Genomic DNA, 13021 nt, shown 5'->3' with positions numbered 1-13021 from the left:
ATCCGACTAAAAAAGCGGCTAAAAAACGGAAGCTTGAGGGGAATCTGATTAACTCGATGATTGCGCTCTCGTTCAATTCCGTATGGCTCTTTCTTGCACAAGGAGATCGTCCGAAAAGTGCGCCTGTGTTAACTTACTGTTTCGTTTCCTCATCGACGACATGATTACGATCAGTTAAAAAGAAACCGGCTGAAGACGGGGGAGTTATACGCGATCTCGATTCGCCATAATGAGCGCAGTGCGCGCGTTCTTACGCCGACGTGTGAAACCACTTTTACTTGGGATGCACTTTCACTGTTCCGCTCGGAGATACGGACAGAGCATGGAGTGCGCGATTTAAATCTTGAGATCGGTCCCACTCCCTCTCGCTGTCGTGCAACCACACCCTCGATGTTGCCTTTCATGAATCTATATCGCTGCGTGCACATCCGCGCCGATCCATGGTAGTTGCGTGCTCGAACGCCGGGCACGCTTTTCCAGGTCGTCGACGAATCGTAATGTGCACGATACTTTTTGCATGCGGTCGAGACAGTGCTTTGTTCCTGGAGTTTTATGGTAAATACTAAACGTCCGATTGTTTATCCTCCGTGAAAATTACTTTGTCATTCGGTGTCGCTTGCGGCGAAGCACGAAATGTCTAAAAAACAAGTTAAAGTTGTCGTTTTATTAGTAATTATTTAAGAACATGTACGACTTCTCATATGTAAAATTATATTGTTAATTTATTCATTTTAATTATTGTAAAATTATATTGTTAATTTATTCATTTATTTATTCATTTATTCTTTTTATGCTGCAAACAATTTGATGCTATATTTCGCATATTTTACACGTCCTAATTTATCCACTTTAATTTTTGTCTTAATTTAACAAAAAGAAAAAAATATTAATATATTAACACAATAAACTGTATATTTTACATATAAAATATGTTACCAAGAGAAAATATGTATTACATATAAATTGTGTTATTTTAACATTTAGAAATGGTAAAGATAATCCAAATAATTTAAAATAATAAGAATAATAGCATGGTAGTATATTAAATTAACGCATAAGTATGTTAAATATTTAACACAACACAAATACAAATTTAACACAACAATAATATCTATATAGGTCAATCTCAACATAAATACAAAATGTTTCTTATCGTGCAGTATTAATATAATAATAGGTTATTGTATCGGCGTTTCATGAATTGCATGAGTGTCGGCATTTCGGTGTAAACAGCAATCGTGCAACGTTTATTTACAGATTGTTGAACAAGCAAACTAGACCATGACATTACCACATTTATGCTGATCGCTTATCTTTGTCTCTCGCCTATACACGCAACTGGCCGTGATCATGAAAAAGCAACGTAGGAAAAACGATTGCGTGCGCGAGCGCCGGAGACTCTCTCTTGGAATCTCAGAACCGTTTTATCACTTGATCAGAGGAAGAATAATACTTTAAGCGATATATAAGTATCAATGAGAAGACAAATTGCCGTTATACTGCGTCTTAAATTCATTTTGTTTTTCTAGGAACTATTAATAACTACTTTTCTAGTAGCTATTAGTAACTACTGAAATACGTCATAACGATTGTTGTTACATCTTAACTATTAAAGTTATTCGTTCTCTGACTTTACCTTTAGTTTAGGTTTCCGATTTACAATATTACTTTAATGGTTGAAGAATAAACAAACAAACTCACGTGAAATAAATATGAATATGGCATTTTTATTAATTCTTTTTCTATTGCTAACGCATCATTACAATTTTCACATGGTTGTGTCTGTATGTAGATTAAACTATCTTGATAACTGTTACATATCTTCAATGGCTTCTCTGTTCAATTTTCATGTCGGGAAGTCAAATTATAATCTACCTAATAGAATAAAGAAGAAAAAACAGGAAATATAAAAACAGGAAATATAAGTTTTAAAATTTAATCAGAAAGTTTTTTTCACCTCTGGTTGTTCAATATTTTTCGAAAATGTAAGAATTAACTAAATTATCTTAAAGCTTTACGAACGATTTGTGTTAAATGGTATATAGTTTAAATTTACTTCACACGTGTCACTTTCCATGCAGATGACTCGTGCAATAAACTCTGTAATGCATTATATGTGACATTTAACTTTTAAATCAATTTTTAAATTCCTCCAATTATTGTTTCTGATATGTATCCACGACAGATCTCCTATTTAATTTTTATTGTAGTTTCAAGAACTGAATCCAAATTAAAGCCTACAATATAAAAGGAAAAAGAAAATTAGGGAACGTATAATTCTTCAAATTTAACCAGAAAGTTTTTTTATCTACTATTTTTTTATAATTTGCTAATAAAAAATTGATTTTAACTTTGAAAAATTTGATGAAAAATTTGATTTCACAAATATATATGCAACACGTTGATGTGCAATTAATAGTTTATGCTACACAATTTGCATTTGCATATTCTGTAAAGAGAGAGTTATCACCCTTAATCAACGTATATAATTACCTTCTGAGAAGATTTATACTCATCAAATTAATTTCGTTATGCTACCCAGGACGACGGTGTTAGAAACTATTACTTCGCCGTTACTACTGTATTCTGCGATATGTGCCAGCGTTATAACGTGATCGTCTGCGTGCATGATAACTAGGACGGGAGTAATTAATAAGCAGTGGATAGCTTGTTACGGATCCAGGAATCCTAGGTGCGGGCATACCGCAATTCATCTAACATGAAGTTTTGATAATTTAGTTTGCTCATTCTAAAATTGGAGAACGTCAGGAAGATTGGAGGCTAGACCACTCTTGGGCTTGTCGTTATACCCATATAGATATACACGTAGACAGCATTTATATATGCAAGCATGTACCTCTACACAGAGAACAGTTAGAGTCAACGTAATAAAGAGAAGGGAGAAAGTAGAGTCGGTATATAAAGAGTTGACCGTGACTTTGAAAGCACCATAGAGTCTGTTGCACGCTCCACGAACAGATATCTCAATAACTGATTGTCACAGCAAGTGTGTCTTCGTCACTTGAGTTCAAAGATCATGAGAATATTCGTGAGTACCTTTCAAGATAAACCTTATATTAAATAACCTGGAGTGCCACTCTGTGTCTTTAATTTCAATTCTAACACGTCGTTGCATGTATTAGACCTTTCTCGTGAAACTGAGAAGAAGAGATTTTATACTTGAGCAATATCACTTGTTAGATCTATCACACGGTCTATTAACAGTTACACATTCGTTAGAATGTAGATAATTCAAAACACGAATGTTTCCTTCATTATAACGGCAATCATAATTACCATCTTGATGCTTGAATTTGAGCAATTAAGTCTTCATAGTTTATGCCAAATGATGGTCGATCTCTTGTATGAAAAACAAGAAAAGCGGATCTTATTTTTCTCATGAAAGGCAATGTTACAATTAAGCCAGTGTAAATAAGGTAAGGCTGCAATTAGTTATTTATTACGAAATTGCTTGCGCTTTGCGTGACACCATTCCGAATATGGTTCGCTAAGACGGCTAGAGGAGCAAGTTATCTACGCGTTGGTCTGGATACCGTGAAACTATACTGCCAGAAAAAGAATACAGGAATTGTGGAGAAAGCGATTAGTATCGGCCACGTTGACGACGGAATCGGATTGTTCGGAACGCTGACTTTAATGACTTATTTGTATTTATAGATATTAGCCACTATGGTGGCCATGGTGTGGGCCTCTTACAACGAGGAACACGGTAGTAGCACGTATCACGAAACCTCGAAACCTGTGGAGATACCGATTTACAAGAAATATGCGATACCAATTCCGCATCCGGTCGCAGTTCCAGTGCCTCAAGAAATTAAGGTCCCGATACCTCAGCCGTACGAGGTTCAGGTCGCAGTTCCACATCCGGTTCCCGTGGAAGTGGTCAAACACATCGAAATACCAGTAGAAAAGCCAGAACCGTACATCGTGGAGAAAAAGGTTCTTATGAATTAGTAAATTAATTATTACAGTAATTAATTAATAGTAATAAATAGTTAATCAATTAAAAGCTGATTTAAAACATCAAAATATTAATAATTTTTAACTTTATCTGGTTAATCTTAAATGACCCGATGCAAAATTTTTCATGCAAAATTATGTATGAAATTTGTCCATACGTAATTATGTATAATTATATATAATTTTATATAATTTTATATAATTTTATATAATTTTATATAATTTTATATAATTTTATATAATTATATATGAAAAATTTTTCATTAGAGAGTCAGCCTTGAACTTAAACTAGTTATTTTAAATATATTAACTTTAATTTATTATTTTTTTTATATAAGTTAAAGGAATCCATCAATACTTAAATAAGCGAGTTGCTATATATAGAATAAGAAAGATAAAAGAGAACAGCAGAAGAATTTTTTGCTCTAACTTAACCTAACCTAGTATTCTTTTTTTGTTTAGAATATACTAAGTACACAAAACAGTCGATATTTATTTTATAAAAGATTATTTTTTCATTAATAATTCATAAATTTAATCTTGTATTAAACAGTTAATTATGCGAAAACATATATATATGTGGTATCCCAGAACAATCTTCAAAGCTCTGGAGGTATAGTACGGATCGAGGTGAACATAAAAGTCCTATACTGTATATTCGCAATAATTATCCAGATATTAATAAAAAAAAATTATAAATGATCACGCGAGATATGGTAAATGAGCTATAGTGGCGACGTCTGTCATTGTGTGCTTGTATAATACATTAGATCAAACTGAACGAAAAGTCCTCTATTATTTTCCTAATAACTTTCTAAATTCTTAATTATTAATTAAAGAAGATTAGTGGATAGTCTCTTGTGACAATATATTAATATTATTTAATTAATAACTAAAAATCTACAAAGTTATTAGGGAAATGGTTGAGGATCTTTTTGTTCAGTCTGATCTAATGTACAAGCACACGATGGCAAATATCGCCACTAAAGCTCGTCTAACATATCTCGTGTGATCATTCAAGAATCTTCTTTAATTGAGATCTAGATAACTGACAAATATCGTACAATAGTACAGAACTTTCATATTTACTTCAATCCATACTATATCTCCAAGACAACTTCGAAAGTTTTAGGACACCTTGAATATATTATATATATTCAATATTCATTAATATATATCAATATATATATATATATATATATATTAATTTGCGTAATTAATTTTTAACTTTAATAAATTAATTTAATCACTTGTGATTGAGTTAATCTTCGTTTATATAATACTTTTTACATAAATTTAGTTAATTTAAGACCTATTGACTTTAAACATTTAACTTAGTTAAAGAAATTATCTCACTTAACCCTGTAATATACAAACAGAAAACTTAATTTAATTAGAAAAGAAGCAATTTCGCATTCAAATAGAGAAAATATAAAATATTATAGTGTTGACATTGTTGGATATTGTAATTTTTAATACTGACTTTACGTCGCAGGTGCCGTACGTCGTCGAGAAACCCTATCCAGTGACAGTGGAGAAGCATTTTCCAGTGCCGATTCCTAAACCATATCCAGTTCACGTACCAGTGTACAAGCATGTTTTCCACCATCAAAGCTCAGGACACGGCTGGAAACATTAATCGTCCGTAATCCTGGACGATTCTTTTCAGTATCTTTATGCCAAAAATAGCGACAAGATTAGACGATAACAACGGTAGATCGTAAGCGTTGTGATGTCTGTACATAGTTCGTTGTTGTACATGTAATGTTATATTTGTTTAAATAAATTGTTCTTTTTCGTACACGCAATCACTAATTACCGCCTTTCCTCAAGTGAGTAACGCAGCTAATTTACGTGTCAACAGTGTGTTAATATGAATTAAAGCAAATGTTTTTATAAAGAGATCTTTGGATACATGACAGACTTTTATTTTGCTTAATTACATGACTGTCAATTGCACTTGCTAAAAATCACCAAATCACGTCCGCAATTTATAATCTCGAGTAAATTTAGCGCTACCAGCGATTATACGTGCGCTTGCGACAAACACATAGTAAATACATCAGGTGTGTCTGATTTTTTGTTAAAATGTGAATGCATCCATAATCACCGTAAATTACGTACACAGGTGTTCCCACGGGCGACGCCTGAAGCGGTCTGTCGCGTTACGCGTTCCCAGTTGTTGTCGCCGACCTGGCATGTCCACCGTGTGGTAAATGACGACGAATAATGTCAACGACGCAATGTGTCGTGCCATGCCCAAGGTGCAGTCTCTTGCGCCGTTGCAGAATTTATTCAGGAAATACCGGGGCGCGAGCAATTGCATCATAGGCCTGGCGACCGCTTTTTACACCGCTTAAGGGAATCACATTCGACTTCGGCTCGGCAAGAAACCTGCCCTCTCTAAGTGGAGCAAAAGTTTATAAAACCGAGAACTATGAGCGACGCGCCTCTAGTTTAGTCCAGGACTCCTGATCTATTGGTTATCAAGCGTGATCCCAGAAACAGGAAGAAAATCATGTTCAGGATATTGGTAAGCCGAGAGATATTGCGCCGCACGTTCCATAAATTCAAGTGGCTAAGGTCCTTTCAATTTTCGGACGTATTGTTATAGAGACATTTTATCTTTAAATAATTGAAGATATTCATCGAAATATTGTAATCTGTCGCTTGTATAAAAATATTATTATATAGTAAGTAGATTTTTAGAAAGATAATTGCAAAAATATGTTATATCGTACAAAACAGAAAAGAAATGACTTTTTGTATGATCGCGATATAGCAAAGAGCGAGTAAAATGAATATTTTTTTAGAAACTGTCAAAAGAAAGTTAAAATAATTTTTTCCAAAACAATGACATAAGCGTTTAGTGCAGATTGTTTCCTGCGTAAAGCTAGCAAAAAGAAAATTTAAATATCTTCAATTTTCTTAGAAATAATTAGAAAATGGAGAGTATTGATTTCCAGTGAGGTAAAAACATGATTAAGAATCTAATAAAAGTAAGAAGTATCAAGTGGAATAAAAAACAAATTTATATATTACTGAATATATATTTTATTAAAGAACAATAAACACAAATAAATACAAAGCAATAAACATAAACAACTAAATTTAATATTTCAAAAGAAACAAAATTATTTCGTAAAATGAAAACCACACAACACATGAATTTATTTAATATAACACTATTAAGTTAAATTATTGTTTAACATAACTACTTATGCAAGACCTGCTATTAGTTAAATTAAGAATATGAATTTAAAAAAATAAATATGAATAAAAAATATGTTTATAGTAGAGAGCTATAAATAATAATAATAATTAAATAGAATTATGTGCTTTTGAAAACGATCTCTACTAACATTAACTTTGCAAGAATCACGATTCTAGATCTCTGAGTCGTAATTTGGATTAATTTCATTCAAGGCATTATTAGGACAAGATAAAATAAGTCATATAGTGTTCCATTTTGGTTTCTTCCATGTTACATTTTCATGTTTCATTTTGCTTACAATGTACTATTTAATTAATGAATAAAAAGTTTTTGAATTAGAAACTCATTCCATGTGTATTCATTTACAAAGCTAAACGGCATAGTTAATTGTTAAATGTTAGTTAGATGTTATTTCATATAATAAATTAGCATACATACACACGACTCTGTTAAAAATAATAAATTATTAGGTTGAAATTTACCTAAAGACTTTTATTATTCACGTTAACATAGAGAACACAAAGTTGCATATGATTGCAAGTTAGCAACAATGTACGTTACACTATTAAAGTCACAGTTTTAGTACACAGGTAACGAGAGCTATTTGATATAAAGTGCACGATTGTCATGTTATTATGGGAACAAAAATAATTGAGATGTTTTATTTCATCTGCATATTCCATTTTGTCCATTTTTCCTCTATGCGATTTTACATTTGTAATCCTGAATCAACGGAAGAACTCACTTAAATTCAAATTTTAGGCCTATATTAATTGTTATTACTTAAAATTTGCCCCAAGTAAGGTACTCAGATATAAATTTAGAATTAAATTTAAGTTTTTTACTTGAATTATTATTTTTATTGAATAATGCGACATCACTAATCGCGATGCAGCTGAAAGATTCACATCTAACTCTAAATTCAAATCTGAATGTATATACAGAGTATCCTAGACTCTCTTCTCTCCACAATTTTTATAAGAACGTAGAACGGATTAAGGCGAACATAAAAGTCCTATATCGTTTTGCAATATTCGCAATAAATCTCTAGATATTAATTAAAGAAGATTAGTGAATAATTATGTGCGATGGTAGATGAGCTATGTAGTGACGTCGTTTGCCGTTGTATATTACACTAAGTCAAACTAACCAAAAAATCATCTATTATTTTGCAAATGATTATATAGATATTTATATATTAATTATATAGATATTTATATATTAATTAAATAAGATAGATATTAATTATATAGATATTTATATATTAATTAAATAAGATTTGTGCATTATTGCGCACAATCATGTAATCATTTCTTTTTCATTAGTAACTAAAAATCTACGTGGTTATTTATAAAATAATAAAGAGCTCTTTTGTTCAATTTGATCTAATGTATAATGTCTAACATAACAGCATACATCGCCACTATAGCTCATCTACCATATCGCGCCTGATCATTCACCAATTTTCTTTAATTAATATTTTGACTATTATTACGAACATTACAAAACTTTTATGTCGATTTATATAGATCTTTTATATTGGCTTCAATTTGTTCTACGTTCCCATAAAAATTGCGGAGGAGAGTCTAGTAAACAAGTTTTAAATAATAATTATTAATACAACTTTTTATTTCGAGTGATAAAGTTCATAAAATGATTAACAAAAGTACATCATGCTTTTGAAACAAAGTACACAATTATTATGCTATTGTAGGAACAAAAATAATTAAGATGTTCCATCTTGTCCGTCCTTCTCTTATCTATATTCCACAACATAAATTTCAGTCCCATATAATCGATAACTTACTCAGTCTCTTTTTCGAGGTACTTATTAATCCTGCATTAAATAATCAAACCTTCACATGTTGCCAGATACCATGCTTGATATGGCTGTCAACGGTGCGCTCGGACGCCGGGATGCACATGGACATGCCGAACGAATCGCTAATGGATAAGATATCGGACACCTCGATGTTGAAGCCGAAAAGGGAGTCCCTTCATCAACCCTGTGGACCAATCTATCCGCATGTTCCCGCTTACGCACCGCCGCCCGTTTACGTTAAACCATACGTCCAGCCGACTTATCTGAAGAAGGAGCTGGGCGTCCAGCCCTTGGCTCATTTCCAGTATCCTCAACATTCCTCTTACACCTCTGTGGTGTCGAAACCGATTGTCTCGTATGTAAAGCCGGTGACGCCCGTGGTGAACTACCAAACGGTGCATCAATCGCTCCAGTATATCAAGCCAGCGATGCCAATCTACCAGAAACCCATGCCGTCTTATGCGCCGATCTACCAGAAGCCGTTATACTACGCACCCACATATCAAAACCACATGTACCACGACGTGATGCCGAATATATTCGTGAAGAAGTACGAGGCTCCCGTCGCACCGATCGTCTATCAGAAACCGCTGGTACACGCACCCGTCCAGTACGCCGCGCCGAAGGTGGTGCAGCTGCCAACGCCGCACGTGTCCTACGTTAAGCCCGTGGTTCACACACCGCCCTTGTATGCTCCGCCGCCCGTACATAATTCTGTTATAGTTAAGCCTCATTGTGTTTAAATCGATCGCGTGGATATCGATACACGAAGGGCTTTCCTGAACACGAATTCTGAAACGTGTTAAAAGTAAATGATTGGCACACAACACTGTCGGCTTTCATCGAACAGTATTTTGTATTATGAAAGTAAAATGAGTACGTAATGTATCGAGAAATAAAACTGCAAAATTGTATGTAATCGCAACGAGAAGACATAATAATTTGTATTGCGACATGCATTGTTTCTTGTGTGTGAAAGTCGTTTATATTAATATCAGTTAACAAAATGAAAAAAAAGACGTATTGTCAGATTGAACACAAAATTCATGTGAAGTGTATAATAAAATCATTTCCTTCTTCAATCAATTGTTCATATATTTGACTACTTATAAAGCAAGGTTTAACTTATTTACTAAACTTGAGACTACAATTCGTACGAGCCAGTAATTTTGTTGTTCTTTGTACATTTTATAACTTTGTAATAAACCAGGTTTCAAATGCAAATATGCAGACATGCTACACTTAATTATTTTATGATTAGAATGATATTTTGTAAAAGAAATTGTTACTTAGCTATCTGGATCTCCTGTTTAATTATGATAAAGCTGTAATTATAATACTTCTTGAGTCACTCCTTTCACGGTCTATTGTTAATTATTACTTAAACTTTACTCTTCAGCACTTACCGTAGCGAATTTTCCCATGTACTGCGTTGCGTGTAACATATGTAGTTTATAACTGTCCTGAAATGGGTCAGATTATATCATTATTATTATTATGAGCATTATCATCATGATAATATTATAGTGGTCTAACGTTATGTCAAGCAAAATACTCACATATATAAACAGTTATATAATTTTTTACTTTCATTTTTTCGATGGCTGGTTTCTTCCACGAGTAAAATACATTTTTCTTTTAGTAAAATCAGGCTAAGTAAGTTACGATTGCGTGAAGTCCACACGAACCAAGACTATCATAAATTGTAGATCCGTCGTCGGCAGGCTTAACAACCTATTCTCAAGGATTCCGAAGAATCGCAGTTTCGTCACACACATGCAACACCACTCGACCGATTGCATAACTCGACAATGAAATGGCGAAGTATCTCGTCGTTTTGAAATAACACACGTGCACACTTGCGAGGCGTAACTAGCCGATTTTCCCATACCCACGTATAAGCGCGTCGTATCGCGTCCACACGAGAATCTACACCATGAAGCACGATTGTAAACATCCGTCCATGGTGCATAATATTCACATGAACTTGCGCAACGTCCCGCGGCTACCGTTGTATAAAATAGGGGCTCATGAGAAGACGCCCTCAGTGGAACTGGCCGAGTGTTCGAAGTGAATTCATTATGAGATACTGCGTGAGTGAATATCAGAATTTTAAAAAGTGTGACATATTAAAACGATCCTTTATTTAAAGTTAATTGCATTCTTATTCATCGAAAGGATAAAACGCGGCTTGAATTCTAAAATACTTTTTTTTAATTTACAATTAATTAACCCACAAATAAAGGGATCATAAAATTTGAAATAGTTGCATCACACACACACACATATTCCGTGTAGAATTTTATCGGGACATGCCCCAAGTCCGTAAAGGGCCTAGATAGGCATACCCTAAAATAGACTTGGCATCGTTGGGCCTAGAAAGGGTGTACAAAGGCAAATTTTGAGTAGAATTTCCTTAACAGACCCTGAATAGGCACTATTGGGGATTCCCTTAATAAGTAATGCCATCGTTAGGCCTACATATGGCCAAGCAAAAGGATTTCTAAAGGAAAATTCGTAAATAGGCCCTAAATAGGCACAGATGTGGATGTCCATTGACGTCAACACAACAAGACATGTACTTATATAATTCAGTCAGAGTCTCGTTTATTCAATTCTTGAAATAGTTTAAAGTCTTACATAATTTTAGTTTACAATTTTAGATTAAAGTAAAATTCACATAAGTTTGAAGTAAAACCAAAATACTAATGATTTTGGTTCTCAAAAATACAGTCTTCCAAATAAGGCATGTCCACATAGGGTTCCACACAGCAAGCTTTCCGAAAGATAACTTGGAAATTATTAATATTGAAGTATAACATTGAAATAATTAAAAATATTTGTGAAACATTCATTTTATCAAAATCTTTTTCACTAAAATATTTCAGAAATCGCTTATAATAAGCATTGATTTATATATTTATATATAAATTTAATTAATTTAATGAAATCTTACATGGTAAAGTGGATTTCTCCTTCTTTTAATTGTACTCCTTTATAATTACTCAAAGTCTTTCATGACTTTATTTATTTAATAACAATCAACAATAAAAAAATGTTTACTATAAAAACTTAAAAATAACGAAATGGAAGTGCCGGATTTTGTAGATCTCACCTTATTAGCTAAGGGTAATTAACAATAAAAGTACGAAAAATATAATTTTTATTACAATTATATCATTTTATTAAGTTATATTATAAAAAAATTAAATTACTGTTTAAGAGAAAGAAAATAAGAACTCAATAACAATGATATCAATTAAATAATAGGAAAAAGGGCTAATTCGAGTTCAAGCACAGGATTAATAGTGCTATGTACCATATGAGTAAAATCTTTATTGTGTTAGGAAATAGAGCAATATTTATTGAACATGAATACTCAATATAAATAATCAAATGTTTCGACTCAATCATAAACCCTCTTTAGTGATAAAAAAAAAACTCAAGGTTTACAAAACGAACGCATTACAAGTAAAAGAATTAATTAAAAACCTTAATAGGAAATAGAGCAATATTTGTTGAACATGAATACTCAATATAAATAATCAAATGTTTCGGCTCAATCATAAACCCTCTTTAGTGATAAAAAAAAACTCAAGGTTTACAAAACGAACGCATTACAAGTAAAAGAATTAATTAAAGACCTTAATAAAATGACATGAATGTTATTCACAGTATTATAGCTGACAAGACCGTTACCCGACTAATATTAAGAAGTTCAAATTAATACTAGGAAGTAGCCGTCATAACTATAAAAAAACCATAAAATAAAATAAAAATAGATAAGATTAAAATATAATAAATAATTAAAACGGTCAATATAAATTACCTTTGTTGAGCTCGGCTAAAAGTGAAACGATACTGTCAACGATAATATCTCCACGTCTAAGTAAACGAGATAATAACAAACTTATATACACAAGCATTAATATTGCGGCGACGACTCTTGGAAGAGAAGGAAACAAACAAAGTTTTATTTTCATAATAAGCCGCAGTAGCTGTTG

At 32.7% G+C, this 13021-nt stretch overlaps 3 protein-coding genes across 3 annotated transcripts in view; all 3 read left to right on the top strand.

The window, feature by feature from the left end:
* The first annotated feature begins 2955 nt into the window (after positions 1-2955).
* On the top strand, positions 2956-5784 carry LOC116841219 (MAGE-like protein 2). Its single transcript, XM_032808902.1, has 3 exons — positions 2956-3049; positions 3679-3960; positions 5477-5784. Exons 1-3 carry the CDS (start codon positions 3038-3040, stop codon positions 5618-5620), a joined length of 438 nt encoding a protein of 145 aa, XP_032664793.1. The 5' UTR covers positions 2956-3037; the 3' UTR covers positions 5621-5784.
* Positions 5785-6442: 658 nt separating this feature from the next.
* On the top strand, positions 6443-10191 carry LOC116841221 (repetitive proline-rich cell wall protein-like). Its single transcript, XM_032808905.1, has 2 exons — positions 6443-6514; positions 9068-10191. The coding sequence occupies exons 1-2, from the start codon at positions 6500-6502 to the stop codon at positions 9758-9760; spliced, it is 708 nt and encodes a 235-aa protein (XP_032664796.1). The 5' UTR covers positions 6443-6499; the 3' UTR covers positions 9761-10191.
* Positions 10192-11047: 856 nt separating this feature from the next.
* LOC116841200 overlaps positions 11048-13021 on the top strand; it is a 4149-nt gene continuing 2175 nt past the window's right edge. The window contains exon 1 of the mRNA XM_032808858.1: positions 11048-11110. Coding sequence (XP_032664749.1) covers positions 11048-11110 — 63 coding nt within the window. The remainder of the gene's footprint in view (positions 11111-13021) is intronic.

Source organism: Odontomachus brunneus, unplaced genomic scaffold (genome assembly GCF_010583005.1).
Source record: "Odontomachus brunneus isolate Ranch 3 - 2012 unplaced genomic scaffold, Obru_v1 Obru_scaffold_014, whole genome shotgun sequence".
In the NCBI taxonomy this organism is placed as follows: Eukaryota; Metazoa; Arthropoda; class Insecta; order Hymenoptera; family Formicidae; genus Odontomachus; species Odontomachus brunneus.
This window is presented reverse-complemented; position numbering and strand designations above follow the sequence as displayed.